This window comes from Aulonocara stuartgranti, assembly GCF_965226115.1.
Source record: "Aulonocara stuartgranti genome assembly, chromosome: 15".
NCBI lineage: Eukaryota > Metazoa > Chordata > Actinopteri > Cichliformes > Cichlidae > Aulonocara > Aulonocara stuartgranti.
The window spans coordinates 27,119,148-27,146,448 of NC_138951.1; the positions used below are offsets into that span (position 1 = coordinate 27,119,148).

Here is a 27,301-nt window from a genome sequence, read left to right on the forward strand (position 1 = left end):
AGCCCTGACATTAAAAACTTCGTGAAGCAGAGAAAAGATGAAGCTGCAGCTTGAGGAGGAGGTGCTGGTAAATAACACTGAGCCTTCATCCTCTGTGGGATGGAAACAGAGGCTCCACCCACACTCAGGTTCACTCTGTTTATTAAGAGTCGTGGTCACAAACAGAAAAACAACGCAAGAAGAAGAACAAACAGCTGACATCGCTAGCTTTACTTAAGACGACATTCGTTTACACCTGGGGTAACCAGGTGGACCCGCCACCTTGGTCAGATCCACCCGGTCCGACCTGAGCCGGCTTAAACTGGTCTAAACTGGTGAGGCATTAAAGGGGCATGTCCCTGACTTCTGTTAGTGCTGATTAGGTGAAAGTTGAATTAGTTTGAGTTCAGCTGGAGTTTGTTTGGTTTCAGGTCTTAGTCCACAGGAAACAGTCTCACTGTGAGCCAGACGAGAAGAAGATGATGAGGGGGGCAGGGCTGATTGTCCAAGCAGCCGCAGAATCATTTCATGGAGCTCATTCTGATTGGTTCTGATAGTCTGATTTACTCGAGCCTGTAACGACTGGTTGGTTCTGAGCAGCTGGATCCAGTCCGATCCCGTACTGCTGGCGAGCGAACACTTCGAGAGACTTGTAAGGCATCACAGGAGTTCTGAGGGTAAGAGTCGAGGTGACTGGTTCTAGTGTTTAGTTGTTGGATTTTTCATTGGCCGGTTCAGTCTGAGGGGGGGTTTGTGACCTTCCGTGCCGGCCCGCCCCTCACACATCGCCGTGAGTTTGACAGGAAGGACGGAGTGTTACAGTAAAGGCACCAATCACAGAGTGCGTGGGACGGTGACAGAGCGAGGAAGCCGTAACAGGCTTTAGTATTCTGGGAAACATCCAAGCGTGAGGCAGCGCACCCTTGCAAACAGGAATTTCTCTCCACGCAGGTCACAGGGGTACCGTTTCAGCAGATATACTAGTTTGTATTTCCTCTGGAGATCACACTGCGAGCAGCACAAGCGCTAACCGTGGGTGTGGGCGGAGCTTCGACGGACTCATTTTAATCGGTTACTATAACGTTTTTAGGTTGTGATGACGTCAGTTTAGCGTGTACGTGCTGAACCTGAACTCTAGGATCCATGAAGGTCCGCAAGTCCTCCACTTGGTCCATTGGACGGAAATGCTACGGTCGACTCGTTCAGACCTGAGCTGTAACGGGTGGAGGGTGGTGCCTCCTCTACGCGACTGCGAGATTCCTGCTCTTTGATACGAGCAGCTGATTGGCCATCACAGCTGTCAGATATCATACATGCAATTATAACTTAATAAAAATAATGTTTAACTATAAAAACGATCAGTGCCGTCAGCTGAGAGCGTGATTGGTCGTGCAGGCACCAGCTGACGGCACGTCACCTTCATGGTTTGTTTAGAGAACAGAGCAGCTGCGTCTAGACCTGCAGCCAGTTTCAGGTAACGTCTTAAAACAGAAGCTCAGAGCGCTGCAGAACCACCGCAGCTCACACCGGCCTGTGACGGCGCCAGTTTCAGTAACTCCTGACGGTTTTGAATCAGCCAGAAATGTCGCTAAAGCGTGAGTTCATAGGGGTCGTCTGATTGGTGGGTTTCTGTGGATTACTTTTGGACCTGAAATGTGATTAAAGCTCAGAGAAGGCCACATGACCACATCAGTCTGAGGCCGCGATTTGAACCGTGCACTCTGCGAGTCGGAATTTAAGGCAACATGGCGCCTCGTTGCTCTGAAAATCACGCAAGGGCAGTTTTGAGTTTCAGCTCGTGTTTAAACATTTAAAAAAAAGAACAACAGGAAACGTGAGCTCTGGGCGACCAATCAGATTTTACGATGGGTTCAGTTATTTGTAATCTGTTTCCTGGCGTGTAATTCATTGTGCAGCTCATTTTGGCCTTTAATTTTGTCAAGGGTTAATCTCACAGAGCCCCACGAGGCGACTGCTGTTGTGACTGTGTGCCGTAGGTTTGCGTAAAATAAAGTTCAATTGAATTGAATTGAAGGATAAAACAACTGTTTGTGCTCTAAACAGCTTTCCTCCTCCCTCCAGAAAAGGTCTGCCTCTCTCGCCACCAAGTTCAGCTCCAATATGGCAGACAGAAGCTTCCTGTCACGCACGGTGACTACACCGTCATCATGGAGAGAGGCAGGCAGTGGGTGGAGCCTGTGTGCCACCGCCCACCTCCCGCTCTCCATGTATGGACAAATAGCAGTCGGTTTCTAGGCAGCATGCTGTTTGCTATTTATTCAGAATCAGCTCTAACACGAGGCTTCCTGTCCTCAGGTATCTACCAACCCACCAGCTTCCTGTTGCGCAAAGCCTCAAGCGGACAGAAGTCACTAAGGCGCGGCTGGACCCGCAGCTCGCAGTGTGACACCCGGTTAGTTTGCGTACGGCTTCAAAGTGCAGTTCAGTCTTTTTGGTGTTCAAGTGCATTCTTTGTTCTCACATTTATGGCTTCTTAGTAACAGACTCGTGGACATGGCAGCAGCGCTGTTATAGTCTCTTGGTGTGTTTGGAGTTATAGTGGCTCCGCATGTCTTTGCGCAGGCGGAACTTCTCACCGCACACGCCACAGATGTACAGGTGGACATCCATGTGCTTCTCCAGCTGTTCGCCACCCGGGAAGATCTGGAAGCACACCTGGCAGATGGTTTCCCCGGCTGACAGGTGGGAGATCATGTGACGCACGTGGTCGTGTTTGAGGAAGGTCCCCTGGTCACACACGGGGCACACGTAGCGCGCCATTCCTTTATGCATGTCAGTGTGGAGGCGGAGTTGGCGCTCGCGCAGGAACTGCTTGCCACAGGTCTGGCAGGTGAACTGCTTCTCCTTGGTGTGGACAGTGTAGTGCTCGCGCAGGTGGCAGCGCTGGTAGAAGCCTTTGCCACAGATGCTGCAGAAGTGTTTGCGGCGGTGATCGGGCTCGCCGCCTTCCTCCAGCATGGTGGGCCGAAACAGCTCCTGGTCGTGGCAGGATAGAGCGTGCTCCAACGCCAGGCTCTCGTTCTGGAACAGCAGGCCGCAGTGCGGACACGCCAGGTCGGCTGCCTCCAGCAGCCCCTCCTCCATCCCATGCGGCTCCTCCAGCAGGGACGCCTCATCCTCGCCATGGGAGTCCGACTCAGCTCCATGGGATTCACCGCAGCGCTCGGCATGCTCCTGCAGCTGCCGGCCTTTGATCAACACCTGGCCGCACCTGCCGCAGGCACATATATGCCCCATGTGGTTGGACAGATAGTGCGCGGACTTGTCTTCCTCCAATAACAGAGCGCCACACACCTCGCAGGGCGTGCCGTCAGCGTCCTGCTTCTCGTCTTTGACCTTCTGGAGTTTGACGGGGATGCCGGAATCATTGCCTTCGAAAGGCTCGCTGCTGTTTTCCAAACCGGAGACACCGGGCTCGGGGTCCGATTGCGTTTTCTCCCTCAGCGCTGCATCACCGAAGCGTGCACTAAAATCTCTGGCGGCATGCTCGCCAACACGGACCACCTCGATCTCAGGGAACATGCTCTCTTCTGGTTCGGTCTTGATGCTCCTGGTGGACCCAGGCTCGCCGTCTGGTCCGCCTAGGACTGACCGGGCAGTCTTGGCCTCAGGCCAGTCGTCCTCACCTTTACAGACGACCCGGTGTTCCTCCACGCTCTCTGAGGCGGAGCTCTCTGCTTTACTTGAGTCGTTGTCACCCTCAGTGTTGCCTCGGGGTGGGTGGAAGGCTTTGCGGTTGGTACACGTGAGGATATGCTCGATTAGAAGCTTCTCGCAGCTGAACACGAAGCCACAGTCGTCGCAAGTGTATGTGCGACCGAACCTAGGGCGGTCCTTCAGAGTTGAACTCCTACCACCTGACCGCTTCCTCAGGTCACATGGTTGCTCGCCTGCTCCGTCTAAAACTGGCGCCGCCACAATCAGAGGAGCGGTTGCTGCCTCTTCAGTCGTGGCTGGCCTGCCAACTGCAGCAGGAACAGCAGGAACAGCCGGACGCCCCGTGCTGCTAGTGACGGCCTTCGGCAGACGCTCCCCTTCAGGTGCGGCGGGCCGCTGCTGTTCGTACATGCGCACGCCAAACATCATCTTCCCGCCAGCAGGCCCGGCGGAGGAGCTGGATGAGGAGGCAGAGGAGGACGGCGTGATGTTGGAGCTCCTGATGTCCCTCAGGTCCTCCAGCGAGTCAGGGATGTAGTACATCTGCAGATATGCCATGGACGCTTTCAGCTCCTCAAACTCGTAACTGCCCACAACGATGCGCCCGAGGTACATGAGCTGCAGGATGAGGTCGAAGCACTCGGCACTGATCTGCATGTTGCTCAGGTCCAGGCGGCCCGCTCCCTGCTGGTCCCGGATGAACATCATCCTGAAGTAGGAGCTGCAGGCCGCCAGCACCGCCTTGTGAGCCCGGAAGTAGATGTCGCCGATGGCGATGAGGCAGTCGCACAGGAAGCCCCACTCGCGCTGGTTGTTGAGTTGCTGGAGGACGTGATCGCTGTGGCTCGGCCTTGCCATCGCCCTGTGGACAACAGAGGAAGACAGAGTCAGAATTTATGAGGCAGCAAGGTCGTCTGCGGTCGACTTTCATAACGTGTGAGCTGGCACGGGACAGTCGGGCCTGATATGATTCATCAGCAACTCTGACTTTAATTAGAGCCACAAGTTCACACACCGAGCACGCTCAGATCAGCTCCCAGCTTCACTTACAGCACTGCAGTGATGAATCAGTATTTCCTTCTCAAGAACACACTGCTCAGATTTAACATGCACGCGCACACACACACACGATGGCAGGTCTACTTCTCACCTTTCTAAACTCACTGTGGGGGAGGATGCTTCACCTCCCGTTGGCTATTCTCACAGTAAGTGACACCCCCCCCTCACACACACACCTACCCTGTTATGTGACAGATGTGTTTGTATTGCAGGATAGGGCTGCCACAAATGATTATTCTGATAGTCGACTAGTCACCGATTATTTTTGCGATTAGTCGACTAATCAGATCATCACCCATTGGACGTAAAACCTACAAGCTGTAGGTTGCACCAGCAGCATCTGCTCTTATATAACTATCATTAGCTTACAGCTTTAAGTGTTTAAGGTGTGTGCTAACTAAAAATAAAGACAAGATGGTAGTTTATTAAATTTTAATTAAACTTGCAGATTGTTTCGGTGAAGTTTAATAAACTCCTTGCTATCTAAAATATAACAGGACACCGGAGTAAATTCTGGAGCATCTCAAACTTCTGATAATCAGCTGTCTGTTTGATGTTTATTCAGCTGTGTAAAAACTATAACTTTAATCTCAGCCAAACCGATTTACTCAGGAACAAATAAAATACTAAAAAAAGCCAAACAATAACATTTTAAAGTTATCTAAGTGACGGCCGGGAGTCCGGTGTTCTCACGGCTAGTTAGCCTTGCCCCCGGTTAGCTATCGAGCTAGTGGGTAACAGACGTCTCCGAAAACGTCAGAGCGCTTTTGAAAATATGTGGTGTCTTGATAAACTGAGCAGATATTTGAGGTTTACACAGCTACATTCTCGCCTGAAAATATGTTAAACGTTTATTTTGTGACTCAGAAAGAATAATAAGAGTAATATTAAAGCTAACTAGCTGCCGCCATTGTTGGAAACTGAGCTGGGCGCTATGAATTCTGGGACAGAGCTTCTTCTTCTTCGGGGTTTAAGGGCAGCTGGCATCCTTGTACATGCAGTGCTGCCATCTTCTGTTTCATTCCGTTATTACACTCTTAAATCCTGCTACTTATTCCTGCGTCTTTTGTGATCTTACAAAGCTTCAAACGACGCGTCGACTATTAAATCAGTCGTCGACGATTTTGATAGTCGACGTAATCGTGACTAGTCGACTAATCGTGGCAGCCCTATTGCAGGACAAGTATACCTGTACACACCCCAAGTTACTGCCTAAATAAAAGGTCCACCCTGACCCCACCAACACCTGGAGAGTTCACAGCAGATGTCCTGTGGACCAGGTTACAGTAAACTGTGAGCCAGATGTGCCCGACACACCCGACAAATCTGGATCTTTAAGTTGGACTCAGAGGAAACTGCAGATGCAGGGCACATCTGGGCCAAACCGCTCTCTGAGAATGCTCTCTGCTCACTGGTTACCCGAGCCCTCATCGGCGGGTATACGCCAATAACATCTGCAGCAGTTCCAGATGTGGGCGGAGCTAAAAACAGGTTCCTGTGCTGCAGGAGAAAACCGGTTGCATGCGGTTTTCTGTACTGTGAAGTGAACCCGGTCCTGTTCTTCAGAACTGGAGCTTTTTGTTAGACATGTACCTTCACTGCCTGACCCCCCCTGCCCCGCTGCTGCTTGGAGACACTGAAACCCATCAAAAGATGTCACTTCTTGTGTCAAAATGGGGTGTAATCAGAGGAAGATGTTTTCTCCCGTCACCTGAGCTGAACAGTGATTCGCTTAAAACTTTGACGCGTTTTTATTTTCAGCGATGTCGTCCCGTCTGTGTGTACTGAGCTGCCTTCCCTCCCCAGTTCCACTGGCGGTTCACCTGGCTGTGCTCACAGGTAAAGCTCACACAGAGTACACTTGTGACCAGCTAGAATGTGTCAGCTGATCCCAGAGTGCCTCAGAGCATCGCGCCAGATAAGAGATCAGTGGCGAAGTAGCATCACTGTACGTGTGTGTGTGTGTGTGAGTGAGAGAGTCCTGAAAGCCATAGCAGCAGAACAACATAAAACCAGCTGTGCAGGAGCTCACCTGCCTCAGGTGCAATCAGAAGACTCGCCTCTTCCAGATTTTTAAACATTTAGTGCCAGCTGACCACCACCAGTCACGTGTTTCTGCGTTAAATCTACGCCATAACGTGACGAATCCTGACAAATGCAACTACACATTGACGCAGCCCATGATGACCGTGATCAGTGCAGCTGTTTCCAACTTGTTCTGCCTCACACAATTCCTGATTCAAGCAAATTGACTGGCAGACAAAATTTCCAGCGCCAACTAGTGCCCTGCATCTCCGAGCTCTGCATCTATTAGGCTGCAGAGCGCCTAATAGATGCATGAATCATGCTTCACTGCGACAGCAAGGCAAGAACACTCAGCGGTCCTCTGGATGTCGGTGGTGGCCATGCAAACTGACACATGACTAGAGCAGGACGATATGACCAAAAATATTTATCACGATATATAACGATATAACTGATAACGATATATAACTGACGATATAATTGACACTAGACAAAACACTTTACAACTCCTCAACTTTATTAGTGCAAAAAAAAAAACATCAATGTATTTTCACTTAAACAAGCAGCTGTTTTTATGTGCATTAAAGTTATATAAAAAATTAACAGTGCAAATGCAAATTCCTTGCTGACAGTTTAACCAAAAGGCTAGGGCTGCTCAATTAATCGAATTTTAATCACGATTACGATCTGGGCTTTCAACGATCATTAAAAATGACTGAGCCGATTATTAGCCCCTCCCTCATTTATCCGCGACACCTTAAAGGCCGGTCCGTGAAAATATTGTCGGGCATAAACCGGTCCGTGGCGCAAAAAAGGTTGGAGACCGCTGATTAAGAGGACCCGAGGGAAGCTCGGAAAGCTAAGCAGAAGTTATTTGGAGAGTGACTGCCGTTGGTTGAAAAGAGAGTTTAAAAAAAAAAAAACTTCAGTGGCGTTGCACACTATTTTATATTATTTTTTTAAAGTCATTGTTAACCCTTTAAAGCCGGTCAGAGCTGCATGCTCCGTTTTGCGTAATTATTTTTAAATCCCTGTAGAACCTGAACCGTGTAAGCTAGCGCAATAATTTGTTTTGCATATGAAACCGGAGGAGTTGTACTTACATCTGATGCCACCAGCTTGTCCTCGGTCACGGTTTCGTTCCACATATAGCTTTGCAAAAATTGCATAAAAAGCGCTTGCAGCAACAAAAACATAATATTCCAGAAACATGCTTTGCCGTTCCTATCAGCTGTTCGTAACACTTCCCACAGTGAAATGATGCACATGCTGTTTTCTTTGCAAATTTGCATCATAGGATTGTTTTTTGTTTTTCCTGCAGTATATAAAAATTGCTGTATCTCCAAAATAAAACTATGAAGACACTCAAAATAAATTTCCTGTGGTGGGAAACTATTTTTTGCAACTTTATTGTATTTAAAGTTTTGAGGGATAAACCTCTTAAATTTCTCCAAGTAGAAATATATGTAAACAAAACAAAAGCGATTTTCAATTTTTTTGTAGTTTATTGCACTTTTTTGCAATTTATGTAATTACTATGGACTTAATGCATACATATTATTAAAATATGGGCTATAACAGTTGTATTGATGTATAGCAACTTGAAATGCTCCCACAAATGGCACTACAGCATGTAAAAAAATAATATAAGCTCTGGTGGACTTGGTTCTATAGTAGGTCTTAAAGGGTTAAATAAATATCGTCAAATAATCGTGATCTCAATTTCAGTGAAAATAATCGTGATTATCATTTTTGCCATAATCGAGCAGCCCTACAAAAGGCATTTCCAGTGGAAATTGGCTGACATATCCTCAGCATAACCATGTATAATATCCACAAAACTTAAAAAGAGGTTACACACACACACACACACACACACACACAATACGGTAATATTATGTTGAAGCACAGTACGTATCACTCCGCGAGGCTCCTGCCTACGATAGCCGTAATGCTCCGACAATCCATCAAGCGGTGCGGCTTCGTAGCTTAGCAAAGTCGTACTGAAACATTTGACAGATTTTCGAGCGCCGTGTACCACATAAAATCGTTTCCAGGTCAGTAAACACAACCAGAATTCATACATAAGGCACACGGGATTATAAGGGGCGCTGTCGATTTTCAGAAAAATCAAAGGATTGATTTTAAGGGTGCCGTATTTTCCAATAATAAAGACAGCCCGTTAGCATGCGCTACCAAAAATAGTGTTTTGTTGTATATCTGACGGACGAAAGCCAAACCAGTTCCACACCACTGAAGTTGCAGCATTTTTACAAACCAATTCTGGTTCATCCGTTTCATTCAACAATCCACTTTCGCTCTTCTCATTCTGCGTCGACGCCATGTGCGTATGTAAACAAAGGCACTGCGCATGCGCGTTTTGCCCATATTCTATCGGGATATTTCATTTTCTTATCGTTGCCCAACATTACACCGGTATTACCGTGAACGGTATGATATAGTCCACCCCTACACATGACTACAGGAAGTGAGGTCATCATGTGAGATCAACGAGCCAACATGTTCCAGCAGAATATGAATTGATGACCGAAAAGCATGACTCCATTGCAGACGGTCAGGTGACTGATTTCCAAAGTGAGTTCCGCCTCTCAGATGAGGCTCAGGATGGCGTTTTATTCTGAAATGGTTTGGCTCTTTGATCACATGACGTGACATCAGATCAGTTCACGTGAGTTCAGGACGGTCCCGCTGATTTAAAGCCAAAACTGAGCTCCTCCAACAAAACCTGATCCTGCTAAAGGTGGAGACATAGAACGCACCTCCACATGATTCCCCAGACACCGCTAGCTACACACCATGTGACAGTAAGAGCCAGCAGTGGAGTGACTTGTGATGAGGTCACACAGTGGGAAAGCAGGACTTTGCCCCCAGCCCCAGTCTCAGTTTGATGTGATGGCGTCGTGCAGCTGCTGCAGTTACATTAAATTGCAGAACGACCTTTTTATATCCCATCATAAACGTCATCATCATCATCATCATCATCATCACACTTTTCCAGAAATATGCAGATATGATTTTAAGAATGCCTTAAAACGTTCAGGCTGATTAAATCATCAGTTTCTAATCACAGCCCAGCTCAGAGTTTATGATTGTAAATGGTGACACATTGTTTTTTTCCCCCTTTCAGGTCATTGTGATATGCAGTTTTTCACGAGTTTTTACTAAGATGAGTGCCTTAATCGTGTTATTACCAGAACAAGTCATGGACAAGTCGTTTGCACTCTGATCAGCTGGTTGCTGCTCACAGGAAGGTCTCAGGGCTCATTTTATCAGCCGACACGTGACAGTCTAGGTTCATATCTGATGTGTCTGCTGTCAGGTGTGTTTGAGCTTTGTGAGATTAAAGGTCACAGTTCAGAAACCTACTCTACTGATTAGTAATCAATAAAGATAATAATGTGATCACTGTGAAGAGTGGATGAAATAATTTTGGCCTCTGTCACCAGACTCCACTGTAAAAACCACTCAAATAAGAGCCCTCATCCTGCTTACTGTTAGTCCCCGCCGGGCCCGCAGGCACGCGGTGCGGGCTGTCAGTCACCGGCAGACAGGCCGCGAAGGAGCCGCCGAGGTGGGAGCGAGCCCGTGGAGAGACCGGAGGGAGAGGCTGGCCACACCGCCGAGCTAAAATGGAGATTACAGCTCGGCTGAGATTAGCTGCTCCAAGCTAACCCCTGTTAGCGTGGTCCACACCGGAAGTTCCTGTGATCACTCCTCCAAAATGAAAACACGAAGCGTGACAAGGGGTGAACGAGACCACCGTCAGGGTATCGCGTGCATCACAGCGCGTCTCAGTGACAGTCAGACACTCCCCGAAGGATCGTCAGTGAACTCGTAGCTCCTCCGGCTGCTTCAATGCTCAAAACTATTCGTTACGACTTATATTTTGAAAGTAGCCACCGGATGTGATGCGAATAAAACCGGGCGGTTACTGAGCGCTCTCTCCCGCAAACAGCCCCGCCGCCCCCGCACTGCCACCCGCATTCAGCACCGAGAGCAGGCCGCGAGCATTTCCTTCACCGCCTGCCGCCCAGACGGCCCCGAGCCCGGACACGGGTCCGTCCACTCACCGTGGGTCCCGGAGGCCGGCGAAGGGGCTGCTGCTGTGGGATTCCCAGGCTCCGAAATGTCCTCCGCGGATGGTTTACTGTGGAGACGAAGGAGCAGCCTCTTCTTCTTCTTCTTCTCCTCCAGCAGGATGAAAGCACTTCCGCACAGCCCGCCGCGCCGTCAAGCCGCACATAGCGAGGAAGTCCAAATAAGGAACTTCCGGTCAGAGTGGGGCCCTTCAAAATAAAGTTAAATAAAGTTTTAACGTTTCAAAAATACGTTTCCGCTTTGATGCTTCGCGCAGCTCAGCTGACACTACGGAAACGCAACATGTGTCGCACAGTAAAAAATAAAAAAAAAAGTAAAATGAAAAACTGAAGTTATAATAAAATATATAAGAACTTTAACCCAGTGGGACATGTTTAACTGCATCAAGCAGTAGTTCACAGGTGGGCATTAAATAATAAATATACATTTCTGGCTTGGACGGGGCCTTTCACAGTTAAATAAAGAGTGTCAGAATTATGTCTTCATTGAAAACGACCACAGGAAACAAAGTCTGCTTTTAATTTGAAAATAATAACCGGAATAATCTATTTGTTTTCTCTCTCGCCTGTAGGATTACTTGAGGCCTCCCGCCACCCACATTCAGTCAGAGAGCAGCAAGGAGGTCTAACTCTGAGCTGAGCAGGAGACTCCGCCTGAAGAAGCAGCAACATCTCACCCATCAATCATATACGAGGTGGCCCATACCTGAACGATCTCATCACTGCAGCACCAGTCCGTCTGTTTCAAAGTAGCCTGCTATCTGGAGGCAGCACCTGATGATGCCAACAGAACCACATCATCTGCAAAATGCAGAGACAAGATGCTGGCAACGCCCAGATAATCTGCCCATCACCGGTGACAAAGGGCGGCCTAGGCGGAGCCCAGCACCCACTGGGAACGTGTCCCACTCACTGCCAAGAATGTGGACCACACCTCACAGCATACCCGCTGTGGTCAGTAATAATCAATACTGGTGATCAGCTCAGTGGACACCAGCCTAAGAAAACATATTTACACAGGTTATGAGTTACTTCAGTCACCAACCGAGGTACAGTGGCCCACTCCGAGAGTACTCTGAGTCTCAGATTACACAGATTATGATGGGGTTCAGTCCCTGAGCTGCAGACCTGAAGCGTGTTTGTGAGTCTGTCTGCTGCACGGTGTCGGTGTGTGTTGTGTCACGTGATCGTGCTCCCTGCACGGTGTCGGGGTCTTATGCTGCTGGCTGACAGCCTCTGATCAGTTTCACTTTTTTTCCTGATATACTCAGAAAATTATCGATGGCACGATAACGCCATCTTTCCTGCTCTGCGTTTATTAAATTACTGATCAGCCATCAAACGTTTCTGACGGCTCACGTGACTGCCCCATTTGACCCATGTTCTCGCGAGAGGTGACGCGGCTCGTCGCGAGATCCTCTGCAGCAACAAATCGGCCGATTCTGAAGACGATCTGCTCGTTTCTGCGGTAAGGCGCTCATTAACGGCGCGCGTGCAGGATCCGCGCATACACGGGATTGCCGGGCGTTGGGAGCGTGAACACGCGCCCGTGTGCGCGGAGGTGATGAGGACGTGCGTGTGATGAATGAGATGAAGGATGGAGGATGCTGCGCGGTGGCGGGCGCGACGGCACGTGCACGCGCAGAGCTAGTGTGTGACTGGGTCGCGCGGGTGTCCGGTTTCCGGTGTGGTCGGGTCAGTTCGATGTGAACACCCGCCCCTTCCCCGTGCATGAGTGCGTGTGTGTCAGGTGTGACCTTCGCTGAGGTCAGAGGTGGCGTGTCCAAGTGAGCCTGACGGACTTAATGTGACGTCACAGGGTTAAACAACACCTTAAGAGTTCTTCAGGTCTTAATGTGCTATACTGCTCTGTGTTTGTGTGTCTGTGTGCTTGTGTGTGTGTTTTTGTGTTTCTGTGTATGCGTGTGTGTATGCGAGAGATGCTGAAGATAAAATAACTCTTTATTGTCATTGCACACTCATACCTTGTACAATAGTACAATGAAATTGGAAACTCCCACGTCAGCACAACTAAAGACAACACAGTTACTTAAAGTTGATTTTTTTTTCTCATTTCATTTATTTATTTATTTCACACTTGGTACAACAATTCAAACAAACCAACCACACTTTCTATCAAAAAGCACTACAACCATGTGTGAAAAGGAGCAGGAAGAAGAAAATATTCTTATTAAACCCTGCCCCCTATCTATTTTCAAAGTGCAAGGGACCCAGACAGTGGCACGCGTGCGCCCCTGTAGGAGCTGAAGTTCCTCTGATGTCCCCCAGACGCTCCAGCAGTGAACGGTAGAAGAGGCTCCCCCTCAAACAGAGGAGCTTCATCAGCTCTTTTAGTGAATGAACCTGCACCCCCTGCTCTGTTCTACAACATCGACCAATAACAGTGCACGAGAATCAGGAAGGCTCTACCTTGTGGCGTTATTCAGCACTTCGATATTAAGTACTTACTGAGCTAAAGCAACAGGAGTATCGGTAACACAGCAGCAATGGACTTGACCGACCACAGATATATATACAGTGGGGCAAAAAAGTATTTAGTCAGCCACCGATTGTGCAAGTTCCCCCACCTAAAATGATGACAGAGGTCAGTAATTTGCACCAGAGGTACACTTCAACTGTGAGAGACAGAATGTGAAAAAAAAATCCATGAATCCACATGGTAGGATTTGTAAAGAATTTATTCGTAAATTAGGGTGGAAAATAAGTATTTGGTCAATAACAAAAATACAACTCAATACTTTGTAACATAACCTTTGTTGGCAATAACAGAGGTCAAACGTTTACTATAGGTCTTTACCAGGTTTGCACACACAGCTGGTATTTTGGCCCATTCCTCCATGCAGATCTTCTCGAGAGCAGTGATGTTTTGGGGCTGTCGCCGAGCAACACGGACTTTCAACTCCCGCCACAGATTTTCTATGGGGTTGAGGTCTGGAGACTGGCTAGGCCACTCCAGGACTTTCAAATGCTTCTTACGGAGCCACTCCTTTGTTGCCTGGGCGGTGTGTTTTGGATCATTGTCATGTTGGAAGACCCAGCCTCGTTTCATCTTCAAAGTTCTCACTGATGGAAGGAGGTTTTGGCTCAAAATCTCACGATACATGGCCCCATTCATTCTGTCCTTGACACGGATCAGTCGTCCTGTCCCCTTGGCAGAAAAACAGCCCCATAGCATGATGTTTCCACCCCCATGCTTCACAGTAGGTATGGTGTTCTTGGGATGCAACTCAGTATTCTTCTTCCTCCAAACACGACGAGTTGAGTTTATACCAAAAAGTTCTACTTTGGTTTCATCTGACCACATGACAATCCTCTGCTGTATCATCCATGTGCTCTCTGGCAAACTTCAGACGGGCCTGGACATGCACTGGCTTCAGCAGCGGAACACGTCTGGCACTGCGGGATTTGATTCCCTGCCGTTGTAGTGTGTTACTGATGGTGACCTTTGTTACTTTGGTCCCAGCTCTCTGCAGGTCATTCACCAGGTCCACCCGTGTGGTTCTGGGATCTTTGCTCACCGTTCTCATGATCATTTTGACCCCACGGGATGAGATCTTGCGTGGGAGATTATCAGTGGTCTTGTATGTCTTCCATTTTCTGATGATTGCTCCCACAGTTGATTTTTTCACACCAAGCTGCTTGCCTATTGTAGATTCACTCTTCCCAGTCTGGTGCAGGTCTACAATACTTTTCCTGGTGTCCTTCGAAAACTCTTTGGTCTTGGCCATGGCAGAGTTTGGAGTCTGACTGTTTGAGGCTGTGGACAGGTGTCTTTTATACAGATGATGAGTTCAAACAGGTGCCATTCATACAGGTAACGAGTGGGGGACAGAAAAGCTTCTTACAGAAGACGTTACAGGTCTGTGAGAGCCAGAGATTTTCCTTGTTTGAGGTGACCAAATACTTATTTTCCACCCTAATTTACAAATATATTCTTTACAAATCCTACCATGTGGATTCATGGATTTTTTTTTCACATTCTGTCTCTCACAGTTGAAGTGTACCTCTGGTGCAAATTACTGACCTCTGTCATCATTTTAAGTGGGGGAACTTGCACAATCGGTGGCTGACTAAATACTTTTTTGCCCCACTGTATTTCATCTTCTATCACCACAGCGGATCCTCTGCTCAGGGTCACAGTGAAGTTCCTCTGACCTTCTCTGAACCTCTTCAAGACATCCTCCATCCTGTTGCACATTAATAAGTTTGTATGTTAAATGTATGTGTGTGAGCAGTGATGATGGAGGTCATAATGTGAACTTCATGGGCTCGGGTTTGTGTTTCAGACGGTGTCATGGAGGTGTCGTCGCACAGCCTCTTCCTGCTGCAGCAGCTCAACGTGCAGAGGGAATTTGGTTTCCTGTGTGACTGCACCGTCGCCATCGGAAACGTCTACTTCAAAGCTCACCGCGCTGTGCTGGCTGCCTTCTCCAACTACTTCAAGATGATCTTCATCCACCAGTCCAGGTGAGGGGTGAGACAGCGGCGTGTGACCTCTTTACCTGAGTAGAAGTTAGTTATACACTTGTGCTTTGGGTCATCACACAAGTGCAGGTAGGATAAAAAATAGGCATGTTTTCTGAGAACCTGAATTCTTTTAAATGCCCAGCAGGTGGTGACTCCTCTGACCCTTGAATCCTTTGTCCTGATAAATTTGTTGGCTTTCTCAACCGTGTTGGGTTCCAGGTCAGAGAGGAGGATTATCTGGGGTGTACTAAACGTACGTTCTTCAGTCAGATCTGCCGCTTGCTGTCATCGTGACGGCAGTGATGAAAAGGACTTCACTAACCAGCCGGTGACAGTCTCTGCGTCGATCCTGTCATGAAAACGTTACCAGATGACCTGCTGTTAGCCACCTAGCTGTGAGTTAGCAGTGCGGCATGAACCCAAAGAGGGTTTGCTTGTCTGAAACCATGCAGCTGCAAATAGATCAGCCTTGGGAATTTGGACAAACTGGCCAACCTTATCCATTAAAGACAGGATTTTACTAGTTGTCAGCAGGCATGTTAGTGTTAGCTAAGATTAGCCATGAGAAAGACAGCTCAGGATTGGATTTGCTCTCCACAACCAAACCGAATGTTAGCGTTAACTACAAACTTGGAGCTTGACTGGTCAAAAAGTGGCTAGCTGTCAGCTACAAACAGATGCACTGTGAGGACATGTGAGGACCCTTTATTTGGCCTTACCTTTTAGGTGAACAGTGGTGTGTTTGATTTGTAACACACCAAAAAAACAATGAATGAAATTTAATGTTTTATCCCAATTTTTTTTTTCATAATTTTTAAGAAGCAATCAAATGGTAATAAAAATTCAATAATGATTGATCAGCCCTAAATGTGTTTAAGACTAGAATAATGTCTTAAACACAGGAGAGTGTGGACGGCGTGCCTGCCCGAAGGCTTGTACCGGTGTTTGTTCCTTTATTCCAGAGAACAAATTTCAGGATCTGGATCCTGTAAGCCAGAATAGAGGAACAAAACTTTGGTCCAAACCTTCAGGAGAACATCGATCCAAAACATCAGGATTCACATGCTGTTTTTTCCCGAGGTGCTGACCTCATGTCTCTCTGTGTCCCCAGCGAGTGTATAAAGATCCAGCCCACGGACATCCAGCCGGACGTCTTCAGCTACCTGTTGCACATCATGTACACCGGTATGTGTCCCAAACAGCCGGTGGACCAGAGCCGGCTGCAGGAGGGCATTAAGTTCCTTCACGCCTACCAGCTGTGCCGCAAAACTGGTGAGGGTGCTGCTGAGACTGCTAACAACGTGGTCCGCATGTCCAACCTCTATGGCATTCAGATCTCTTCCCAGCTGGCCAGCAAGGAGGGACCCGGAGTCCCCAAGACCACCACGGTGTCCCGCGGGGCCGAGGATGGGCGGTCCTCTGACCGAGGGGCCCGGTCTCACTCCCAGCTGTCCCTTGCTGTCGGACTGGAGGGGGTATCATCGGACCATCAGGCCTCAGCGCTACGTTGCTCTGTGGCATCCGGAGACGATTCTGACATCTCAACTACCCATATCAAGCAGGAACGCTTAGAGGAGGAGGAGGACGGCGAGGAGGGTCCAGGTGCAGGGTCTCCAATTCAGGACAGCAGTCCTATTCAGGGCCTCCTGTTCAAAGACCGGCCGCTAGTGCTGCTCTGTCCCCGCTGTGGAGAGCGCTGCTCCTCCCCAGAGGGCCTGCGGGAGCACCTATTCAGCCACGCCCTCGACCCCGCCCGTCTCATGGAGGGGCTGTCACAGGGTGGCGAGCTGGAAGCCGGCCTAGAGGAGGGTCCTCCAGGAACCCAGGAGCAGCTGGATGCAGGATGTTTGGAGGAAGCTCTGAGACAGAGCCAGGCGCTAGCCAACCAGCTGGCTGCTGAGCTGAGGCGGAGCCGAGGAGGTGGTGGGAGTGGAGGAGGGGGGAGTAGCCCTGCTCCCTCCCTGCACTCACGCAAACGTAAGATTGCCTGCGCCGTCTGCAGCCTACGCTTCTCCCACAAGAGCCAGCTGCAGGAGCACATGTACACCCACACAGGCAAGCCGTCCCGCTACCACCGCTACAATCGCCTCTGCAGCCAGCTCTTCCAGGCCTCCGCCCACTTCTGCGACAGTGCTGCTGAGCCTGGGGGAGGGGCTGGGGGTGGAGCTTCAGTGGGCACCCCCATAGCTCTCTCTGAGGAGCCCAACAGGGACACTCAGGACAATGGCAGCTCCTGCTACTCCCTGGACTCTGAGATCTCCCAGGAGAGTGTGGACGGCGTTCCGGTTGAGTGATGCCATCTGTTATGAGGGATGTGATTGGACGGAATAGTAATTTCCGCAGGTGGTGGTGTTCTGAGTGTTTGGTCTGTACCTGTTTGGGAGTGTCTGTGTTTAATCCAGTGATGTGATCATGAGGTGCTGAGGTCAGCAGGTCGGACTGTTTGATGCTCAGAAACGTCGGCAAAACCTGACTGATTGATGATTAATAATTAATTGATTGGGAACTGTTTCTCCGGTTTGAAACATTTGCTGATTTGTGCATGTTGAACAAGTTTCTGGACTCTGATTACATGATTCGTTGATTAATCAGCAGATTAATCAGAGATTAATGATACATCAGTACTTTGACTAATGTCACTTCCTGTCATTCATGTCACTGCTTTGTATTTCCTTCTCTGAAATTGAGCTGCCAGAGACTCTAAACCTGAAAGCAGCCAACAGTGAAGCCCATCCGAGTCTGAGAGGACTGTGAGGAAGAGGAGATAGTGAGCACTGTGATGTCAGAGCGATCTGTGATGTCAGAGCCTTTCTGTGGATGCACTGACATGTGCAAACTACAAAAAAGCGAACTACTCAGATTTCTGTCATTTGGTGTCAGAGTGTCGTATGTACAAGGTGTAATCTACAAGTTATGAGAACAGGTCCAAACCAAAAACTGGATTTAAATCTGGCAGATGTCACATTCAGGATAATCTTCCCCTGGTTTTTGGATCTTTCAGTGGAAATCGTGTCAGTTCTCCTTCCAGTTTTATTCTTTTACTCACGTTTTCTTTCCCTCCATCTTGCCACACAGGTTTAGGACTAAAATGTACAGCAGTAAACCCTCTCAGTGACAAATAACGACTAAGCGCCGTACACCTTACATGTAAAGTTTGAGTTAGTCTTTTGTCAGTGTTCATCGTCAGAAAGAGAGTACGAGGCTTCTTGTTTCTGTCCTTTTAGTGTTGTCCACAAAGAAACAAAACTACAGTGCAGACTTCAGTAAATAACACTGTACTGTTAAACGTATTCACTCCTCTGCATATGACTAATAAGAGTTACTTCAATAGAACTAAGGGGCGGAGTCCAAGTCCTGAAAAGCACACTCACACCATAATCCCCCCCACCAAGCTTTACATTTGTCCCGGTAACCACTGAACCTAGACTCATCCATTAGAGAGCCAGATAGAGAAACGTGATTGGTCACTCCAGCGAACATGTCTTCACTGCTCTAGAGTTTAGTGGCATTGTGCTTTACTCCACTGCATGTGACGCCTTCATTGCCCTTTGTGATGTAAGGCTTATTATACAAATGGTCACCATGGAAACCCATTCCATAAAGGTCTCTAATCTGAAGGCCACATGAAGTCTGTAGTGGTTGACTCTGCAGGAAGTTGGCGACCTCTGTGCGCTCTGTGCCTCAGCATCGGCAGAAAGTTTATCACCACAGAGTTACAAACGTTATCAGATGGAATACAACAAAAACATGCAGATCAGAACATGCAGGAAACACAAGACAGTGTCCTGGTTAGGACGAACAGATCTCTTTGGAGGAGCTTGAAACGTTCAGATTTTGCTTCTGAAGGTTTTCCAATGCTACACAGAGCTTTGAGAAGATCCCGAGTACCCTGAAAAGGAGTGACATCCTCAGAGGTTTGAATGGATATCTGCCAGTGCAGTGAATTTACACCCAGCTAACAGTCAACAGGACAAGGAGAAGAAGGCAGCAGCTACAGAAACGTACTGGCAGAAATGACCTGAAGCCACCTGGGTTCTCGGACCTCTGCAGGTTCAATAATGATGACCTGTCATTGAGATTAGCCAGGGTTAAACCAGGTTTTTATTGGACCTCTTCGCTGAAGCGGCTCACACCCACTAACCTCAGTATGCAGCACCAAAGACACAGAGGCAGAGCTAACGGTTCAGATCAAAGCCACGACCTAATGTCAGTCATTTTCTGCCAAATTGAGCAGATCCGAAAGCTCTTAACTTCATCCTGCCTCTGTTCTGCTTTTCTTTAGTTTCTGCTAAAGAGCTTACAGCGTGAGATGTTGCATTTTACCGAGGTAAAAATTAGTCCCTGTAGAAAAATCTCTGATTGAGGTGTTGCCCCTCAGCGGGCTTCCAGAAGCTGTTCAATCAGGAAGAAGTGAGCTTAAACGGGCGCTCACACACAGATGGGAGGATTACACTGAGGGTGCTCTTACACGGAGTTGGGATTAAAAAGCAGCTGATGGTTTAACTTCATTTAAAGGACCATTCAACAGTTTCTTCCATCTGACTCGAACAAAGGCAAGCACAAAAAAAGACAGAAAGGACAGGTGGGAAAATAAACGTGTCCCAATCTGTGGGTCAGGACTCTCGCTGGTTCCCAGCCTACGCCCACAGGGGCACATTTTTTATTTACATTTTTAAATAAAGTTTTAAAACTATTCAATCTTTTTTATATTTATCATAAAACTGTGAAAAACTAAAATCTTTTAACAGTCTAAAAAACAAAAGCCAACAAAAAAGCACGATCTGAATTTTATTTTAAAAAAGTTACTGCCAGTGTTTGAAATATTTTGTTGGAATGCCCTATTAACTTTTACATTTTATTTTGAAATGGTTATGCTCCTATATGTTCTAAACATTTTATTTTGAAGGAGTCATAGTTTAGTGCATTTGAAATACATTTATTTTGAAGGAGTGACATTCTGTTGCATTTAAACCTTTTTATTTTGAAGGATTTGATGTTTGTTCATTTTAAACATTATTTTAAATGTTATATTTAATTTATTTATTTTTTAGTTTTTGAAGGAATTGTACGCTTTTGCATTTGAATCTTTTCATTTTGCAGTGGTCCTATCTTGTATTTTAAACCTCTTATTTTGAAGAAATCAATATGTTCTATTCTAAACTTATTTTGAAGGAGCACCAATCTTGCATTTTAAACCTCTTATTGTGAAGGGGGCAATAGTCTTGCATTTTAAACCTCTTATTTTAAAGGAGTTGATCTCAATTCCATTGTAAACCTTTTACTTTGAAAGTTTCCACCGGCCAGAGGGAAATTGGTGGTCTCTGCTGTTCCTTTCGGTGTCACGTGACCAGCGCTCATTGATGATAAGGTGTTGATGATTATTGATCGTGTGTGACTGTCGTGCCGTCGTCTTATTTCTGTGTTTTGCTGTAAAAAAGCAAACAGGAAGTTCAGTGTCAACATGTTTTTGTAAACGGCATCTGTTTTTCATGGATACAACAATAAAGTTTTGTAAATAAATGTTTTTTTTCACTAATCAGATCAAAGCTCTCGTGTGTGCTTTTCATTCTTTTTTATTATTGATTTTGGAACATGTTTTAATCGGCTCGGCGTGGATGTTGCTGGGTTGCACCGCAGCATGCAACACACTTCAGCTGTTAGCAGTTAGCAGCAGCCCAAACATGCATCAGCACAGTGGGAAAATGCCCGGTATACCAGATTTTCAGTCCAGCCCTAATACCGATCAACCAATACTGAGATTGATTATTGATTAACCAGAGTAACCTGTTGGTGACATCAGCTGTTTATCACAGAGGTGATTATTGAGTTTGCTGCGTACTGATTGATTGCTGATTGGTCTGCAGAAGAGCATTCTTTGTGCCCTGCCAGAATCTGACCTGCAGGAGTCAACAGAGAGCTTAGCAGCCAGGTGAGCAGAGAGGCATTGTGGGAAAATTCAGATTCCAGTTTAACTGCTTTGACTCGAGATTTTAAAAATAAAAATAGATTTTTCATCAGTCCGCATCGTTACGGGGTCAAAGGTGATGCCACAGATTTGATCACACTCCTTACTGTCAGGGCGACACAAGATGCAGTCTGTTTTGCAGAATACTTTGCCTCAGTGAAGGACTGAATGAAGGTTCCTGACAGTCTCTTGGCACTCACCTGTCAGGTGATCTGATTGGTCAGCGTGCTGTTGCTTGGCAACAGATGGATGTATTCTTACAGAGAGCTTGTGGCAGATCAGTAACTGATCAAGGATCAATGATGCGGTGCCACAGTGTGACTGAAACGGGTCTGAACAGCTGATGGACTCGATGACTTCGCTCTGCGGCTGTTTGGAGATGGTGACTTCTCACCTGAGCCTTAGATATCAATCACAACTGAAACGCTGATCAATCAATCAATCCCTTAAACAAAGTGAGCATCTCCTCATGTTTAAACTCAGTATTTCTCCTTTCAGTTCATCTTTTCATTGTTATTTCCTGTTTCATATGATGTGTGGCTTTGTGCTCTCTGCAGGTTCCTCATTAAAGTGTCTTGTTCAGGATTAGTGCAGACTGCTAATTGCAGGTAAAATGCTGAGCTTTTCTTCCCATCATCATCAAACACAGATGAACATTCGTGTTTGTAACAGGAAGTACTTCAGTAGCAGTACATCCTGTCAAAATAAAGCAGTTTGAAAACAGCTCCAGAAGCATTTTAACTGTTTGAAATCACAAAAAGCTGATGAAACTCACCTTGGATGTTTTTAAGTGTGATGTTGTTCAGGTCTCCATGGTTTCTGTCATTTCCATTGTGATGGTAATGCTGCTCTAAAACCATCAGCTGACTGAAACGTTTAAAGAGTCAAACTCTGCTGCCATTAAGTGAAACTGGATGTGACAGTGATGTTACTCTGCAGTCACGTTTCATCAAGTCTTTGTGTTTTGTTAAACCTTTATTTTAATACTGTTTCAGATTCCTGAAGAACCAGTGTCACACTAGTAATAGTAACTGTAATGTGATTACAGTAAGGTGTAGCAGCCATGCTGCTACAGTCGTGTGTTTCGGTGTTGAATGTCCAGCAGATGTTCGGAGAAGTAGAAGGAAACACGTATGTTATAGAAGGGGTTTTAGGGAAGAGGATGCAGCCCCACACCTGCAGTTCCTCTGGTGTCCAGCAGAGGCAGGGCTGAGTCATGCATACAACCTGAAACAAACTGATTGGTCTCTTTCCTCATTCATGACACCGGTACGGAGGGAGGATGCTTCTATGACTCACCTGTTTAAGAGTTGTGTGTTTATTGAAAACTTTACTGACACCGTGTCTATGGACAAACACGTGTAGGCATCGTTATACAGAGCTATTTGGTGATTGGACCTCCTGATGACACAAACCTGATTACAGGACACGAAAGCTTCTGTTTCCTTCCCCCTCCCCCGCCCACGTACCATCGCTTTATCAAAGAAGCAATTTGTGTAAAAGAAAAAAGCATCAATCAGTGTGGTTGGGGAGGCACAGTGCTGGTGGCAGCGAGGAGAGAGATGTGCTCGGTGTTTCCTGATGAATCCGAGAGAAACAGATCCGATCAGCAGGAAGCACCCAGGTGAGAACTCATCTGTTCATTCATCATGTTCTTTCATGTTCATACCTGCCTGATGATATCATCACTGCATGCCTGATGATGTCATCAGCCAGCAGGTGGTTTCCATTAGAGGAAGAGGAAGTTTATTTTGGAGGCAGCAGGTTATTGAAGAGTGATCAGCTGACTGGAACTTCAGAATCAGAATCAGAAAGGGTTTTATTGCCAAATGTTGAGCAGGTTTACAACATTAGGAAATTGCTGCAGTGCTTAGTGCAAACATACTGTCATAAACGCTTAAATAGATATAAAAATAAAAATAAGAATAAGAATTAAAAGTGCTAAGTAGATAGATATATACATGAATGCAGGTGGTGATCAGTGCAAACATGGAATGATGCAGTGAACACAGCGTAGGGTCATGTGTTAGTGGTGGGAACAGTCATACGGTTATTGTTCATGTGTCCAACAGCAGAGGGGAAGAAACTGTTCTTATGGCGAGAGGTTCTGGTGCGAATGGACCGGAGCCTCCTGCCTGAGGGGAGCAAGTCAAACAGATTGTGTCCAGGGTGAGAAGGGTCAGCTGAGATCCGAGCTGCACGCCCCAGTGTCCTGGAGGTGTACAGGTCCTGCAGAGATGGGAGTCTGCAGCCAATCACCTTCTCAGCAGAGCGCACAACACGCTGCAGTCTCTGTTTGTCCCTGATAGTGGCTCCAGCGTACCACACGGTGATGGAGGAGGTGAGGATGGACTCGATGATTGCAGTGTAGAATTGCATCATCGTCCGTGTTGGCAGGTTGAATTTCTTCAGCTGCCTCAGGAAGTACATCCTCTGCTGGGCTTTCTTAATGACGGAGGTGATGGTGGGCTCCCACTTCAGGTCCTGGGTGATGGTGGTACCCAGGAAGCGGAACGAGTCCACAGAGGTGATGGGGGTGTCAGTCAGGATGATGGGGGGGAGTGGGGCTGTGTGCTTCCTGAAGTCCACAATAATCTCCACTGTCTTCTGGGCATTCAGCACCAGGTTGTTGTGGCTGCACCAGGACACCAGACGTTCAACCTCCCTCCTGTAGGCAGACTCATCCCCGTCTGAGATGAGTCCAATAACGGTGGTGTCATCTGCAAACTTGATTAGCTTGACAGACTGGTGGGTGGAGGTGCAGCAGTTGGTGTACAGGGAGAAGAGCAGAGGAGAAAGAACACAGCCCTGAGGGGAGCCGGTGCTGATGGTCCGGGAGTCTGAGACATTCTTTCCCAGCCTCACATGCTGCTTCCTGTCCGTCAGGAAGTCAGTGATCCACCGGCAGATGGGATCAGGCACATTCATCTGGGAAAGCTTGCCTCGGAGATGGTCTGGAAGGATGGTGTTGAAGGCAGAGCTGAAGTCCACAAACAGGATCCTGGCGTAGGTTCCTGGGGAGTCCAGATGCTGCAGGATGAAGTGTAGAGCCATGTTGATGGCGGCATCTACAGACCTGTTGGCTCTGTATGCAAACTGCAGGGGGTCCAGGAGGGGGGCCGTGAGGGTCTTGAGGTAGGAGAGAACCAGGCGCTCAAATGACTTCATGACCACAGATGTCAGAGCCACAGGTCTGTAGTCATTTAGTCCAGTGATCCTAGGTTTCTTGGGGACAGGGATTATGGTAGAGGACTTGAAGCAGGCAGGCACATGACATGCCTGCAGTGAGGAGTTGAAAATGCCAGAAAACACTGGGGCCAGCTCGTTTGCACAGTGTCTGAGGGTGGCAGGAGACACACCGTCTGGGCCAGGAGCTTTTCGAGCATTCAGACTCTTAAACTGCTTCCTCACATCTGCTTCATGAATATGAAGAGTAGTGGTAGGAGGAGGTGGTGTGAAATCCTCCTTTGTGTGGGGTGAGGAGGGGGGTGTTGTAGGTGAAGTGTTTGAAGGTGGTGATGGCTCTGTGGAGGGGGGAGAGGTGGGGGAACGAGTGTCCAAAGTGTCTCTTTTGTTGGGGCCGTTGGAGGTGTGAAGACTGCCTGATGGCTCGTCAAAACGGCAGTAAACGTCGTTAAGGGTGTTGGCCAAGAGCAAGTCATCAGTGGAGTGGGGGGTTTTAGGCTTGTAGTTGGTGATATTCCTAAAACCTTTCCACACAGAGGCTGAGATCTGCTGCTGCATCTTCTCAGAGTGCTGATGTTTAGCAACGTCCACTTCTTTAGTGAACCTGTACTTGGCCTCTTTGTAGCAGTCCCTGTTTCCGCTTCTGAACACCTTTCTCTTTTCCAGCCACACCTTTTTGAGTTTAGGAGTAAACCAGGGTTTGTCATTGTTATACCTCACCCTGGTGTGTGATGGCACAATGCTGTCCTCACAGAAGTGGATATAGGAGGTGACAGTGTCCGTAAACTCGTCCAAGCTGTTAGAAGCAGCCTTCATTGTGTCCCAGTCTGTAGACTCCAAACACGTGCGAAGCTCCTCCACAGCCTCGTTGCTCCACAGTTTTTTAGTCCTCACGACAGGTTTGGAGAGCTTCAGCCTCTGTCTGTACACGGGGATCAGGTGGATCATGACGTGGTCAGAAAGTCCGAGTGAAGCGCGGGGCACCGCACGATAGGCCCCGCTGATCGTGCTGTAACAATGGTCTAATGTCCCCTCCTCTCTGGTCGGGCATTTAATATACTGCTTATATTTCGGAAGCTCATGGCTCAGATTGGCTTTGTTAAAGTCCCCAAGAGCAAAGATGAGAGAGTCCGGGAATGTCCGCTCCATGTGCAGTATCTGCTCCGTGAGTGCGCACTGAGCTGCCTGCACATCCACATCTGGCGGGATGTAAACAGCGGCCAAGATGAATGAAGCAAAGTCCCGCGGAGAAAAAACGGTTTGCAGTGAATAAAAAGGTATTCCAGAGAGGAAGAGCAGTGCTGAGCAATCACTGTTACATCTGTGCACCAGCCACTATTAATGTAGAAGCAGACACCTCCACCTGTGGTCTTACCAGAGAGAGAGGCCTGCCGGTCCGCATGCAGCAGATGAAAACCCTCCAGCTTGAGAGCGCAGTCCGGGATGTCCTCACAGAGCCATGACTCCGTAAAACATAAGACACAGGAGGAGGCTAAGTCTCTGTTCATGCTTCTCATCAGGGCCAGCTCGTCCATCTTATTCCTGAGTGAGCGTACGTTGGAAAGGAAGATCCCAGGAAGAGCAGTTCGCAGTCCACGTCTCCTCAGACGCACGAGAGCGCCGGTTCGCTTTCCTCTCCTTCAGCGTCTCACTTTCCTGATCAGAGTCTCCAGTAAATCTGCCGCAGATGTGACAAATATCGGAAGTAAATCCACAGGTGTTGTAGTCCTGTAGTTAAGAAGCTCTTCTCTGGTGTAAGAATATCCAGAGGAGTGCCCAGACACAGAAGTTATGCACAAAAACAAAACAGAAGTAACGCACTGAAGCACCAGGGCATCCATACGTGGCGCCATCTTGGAGAAACTTCCTGTCATGATGTAAACACTTGGAGTCTGAGGCCAACTGGAAGTGTCTGTGAGGGTGTACCTGAATTGCACTGACTCACCTCAAGCAGGCGATGATGGCTGAACTCCTCAGAGGTGGAGGTGAGCCAGAGGAGCAGCAGGACAGCTCCTCACAGGCCTCCTTCTTGTCCCCTCAGTTTCATGGGTCAGACTTGTTTTTGTCGCCTCACGCAACAGCTTTGGGTTGTTCACCCTCCTTGGTTCACCCAAGGAGGTGGAAGAAGAATCAGGTGAGCGCCCGGACCTACCTGTGGATGGTCAGCTGATGTTCGCTCCTCACACCTTCACCCCACTCAGCTGTGATAGACAGTTAACCCCAGCAGCACAGCGTCTCAGCTGTTACTCAGTCATTGATCTTTAAAATAATTTAATTTCCCCAAATACTGACTGTATAATCTAATTCAGGATTCAGTGTGTCTGTTTGTGTGTGTGTGTGTGTGTGTGTATGTGTGTGACTTTAATAACCTGCTGCTGATGAATCTATGTGCAGGGTTTGACAGACGCTTTCAGGAAACATTTTCCTTCAATGGCGATGAAGGGCGGAGAAAACGTGGGGCGAGCGGAGAGCGTCAGCCTGAAAAGGAAGCTAAGGGGTCCTCTGAACATGCTGCTGCTAGGAAAAACCCGGAGCAGGAGTGAGGGGGAGGAGCCACTGGAGGTGGTGGAAAATGAAACCACGGTGAGACATTCAGACACCACAGTTGAAAGAGGAGCTGACCTCAAAAAATTCAGTGGATTGGAGGGAGAGGCCCCCACCCACAGGAACCTGCAGGGGGCACTGCAGAAACAGGAGGAGGTGCAGGTGGTGGAGGAGGTTCTCCTCGGAGCTCATTTGCATCAGAAGTATACAGAAGAAAGTCGAGAAACAACCAGAGCAGCAGCACGATTCAGAGGTGGAG

The 27,301-nt window shown here is 47.8% G+C and overlaps 2 protein-coding genes across 14 annotated transcripts; one reads left to right on the plus strand and one right to left on the minus strand.

Moving 5' to 3' along the window:
- Positions 1-124: 124 nt before the first annotated feature.
- On the minus strand, positions 125-11,697 carry zbtb1 (zinc finger and BTB domain containing 1). Of its 2 annotated transcripts, XM_082507017.1 has the most exons (3): positions 11,566-11,697; positions 10,833-11,048; positions 125-4,519 (listed from the first exon to the last, which is right to left on the minus strand). In XM_082507017.1, exon 3 carries the CDS (start codon positions 4,513-4,515, stop codon positions 2,509-2,511), a length of 2,007 nt encoding a protein of 668 aa, XP_082363143.1. In that variant the 5' UTR covers positions 4,516-4,519; positions 10,833-11,048; positions 11,566-11,697; the 3' UTR covers positions 125-2,508. The 2 variants fall into 2 exon arrangements, with proteins under 2 accessions (XP_082363143.1, XP_082363144.1); XM_082507018.1 differs by lacking the exons at positions 10,833-11,048; positions 11,566-11,697 and adding an exon at positions 10,255-10,824.
- Positions 11,698-11,726: 29 nt separating this feature from the next.
- Positions 11,727-20,848, plus strand: zbtb25 (zinc finger and BTB domain containing 25). Of its 12 annotated transcripts, none has more exons than XM_082507044.1 (4): positions 12,409-12,431; positions 14,997-15,088; positions 15,167-15,347; positions 16,459-20,848. In XM_082507044.1, the coding sequence occupies exons 3-4, from the start codon at positions 15,175-15,177 to the stop codon at positions 17,639-17,641; spliced, it is 1,356 nt and encodes a 451-aa protein (XP_082363170.1). In that variant the 5' UTR covers positions 12,409-12,431; positions 14,997-15,088; positions 15,167-15,174; the 3' UTR covers positions 17,642-20,848. The 12 variants fall into 12 exon arrangements, with proteins under 12 accessions (XP_082363173.1, XP_082363167.1, XP_082363163.1 ...); XM_082507043.1 differs by lacking the exon at positions 12,409-12,431 and adding an exon at positions 14,647-14,772; XM_082507042.1 differs by lacking the exon at positions 12,409-12,431 and adding an exon at positions 14,647-14,739.
- The last annotated feature ends 6,453 nt before the right edge of the window (positions 20,849-27,301 follow it).

Bases quoted from the DNA above. Each gene is read 5' to 3' on its own strand.
- zbtb1 (XM_082507017.1), bottom strand. From the start codon at position 4,515: ATGGCAAGGCCGAGCCACAGCGATCACGTCCTCCAGCAACTCAACAAC.
- zbtb25 (XM_082507047.1), top strand. From the start codon at position 15,175: ATGGAGGTGTCGTCGCACAGCCTCTTCCTGCTGCAGCAGCTCAACGTG. The intron at 15,348-16,458 runs GTGAGGGGTGAG...CTGTGTCCCCAG, and splicing joins ATCTTCATCCACCAGTCCAG to CGAGTGTATAAAGATCCAGC.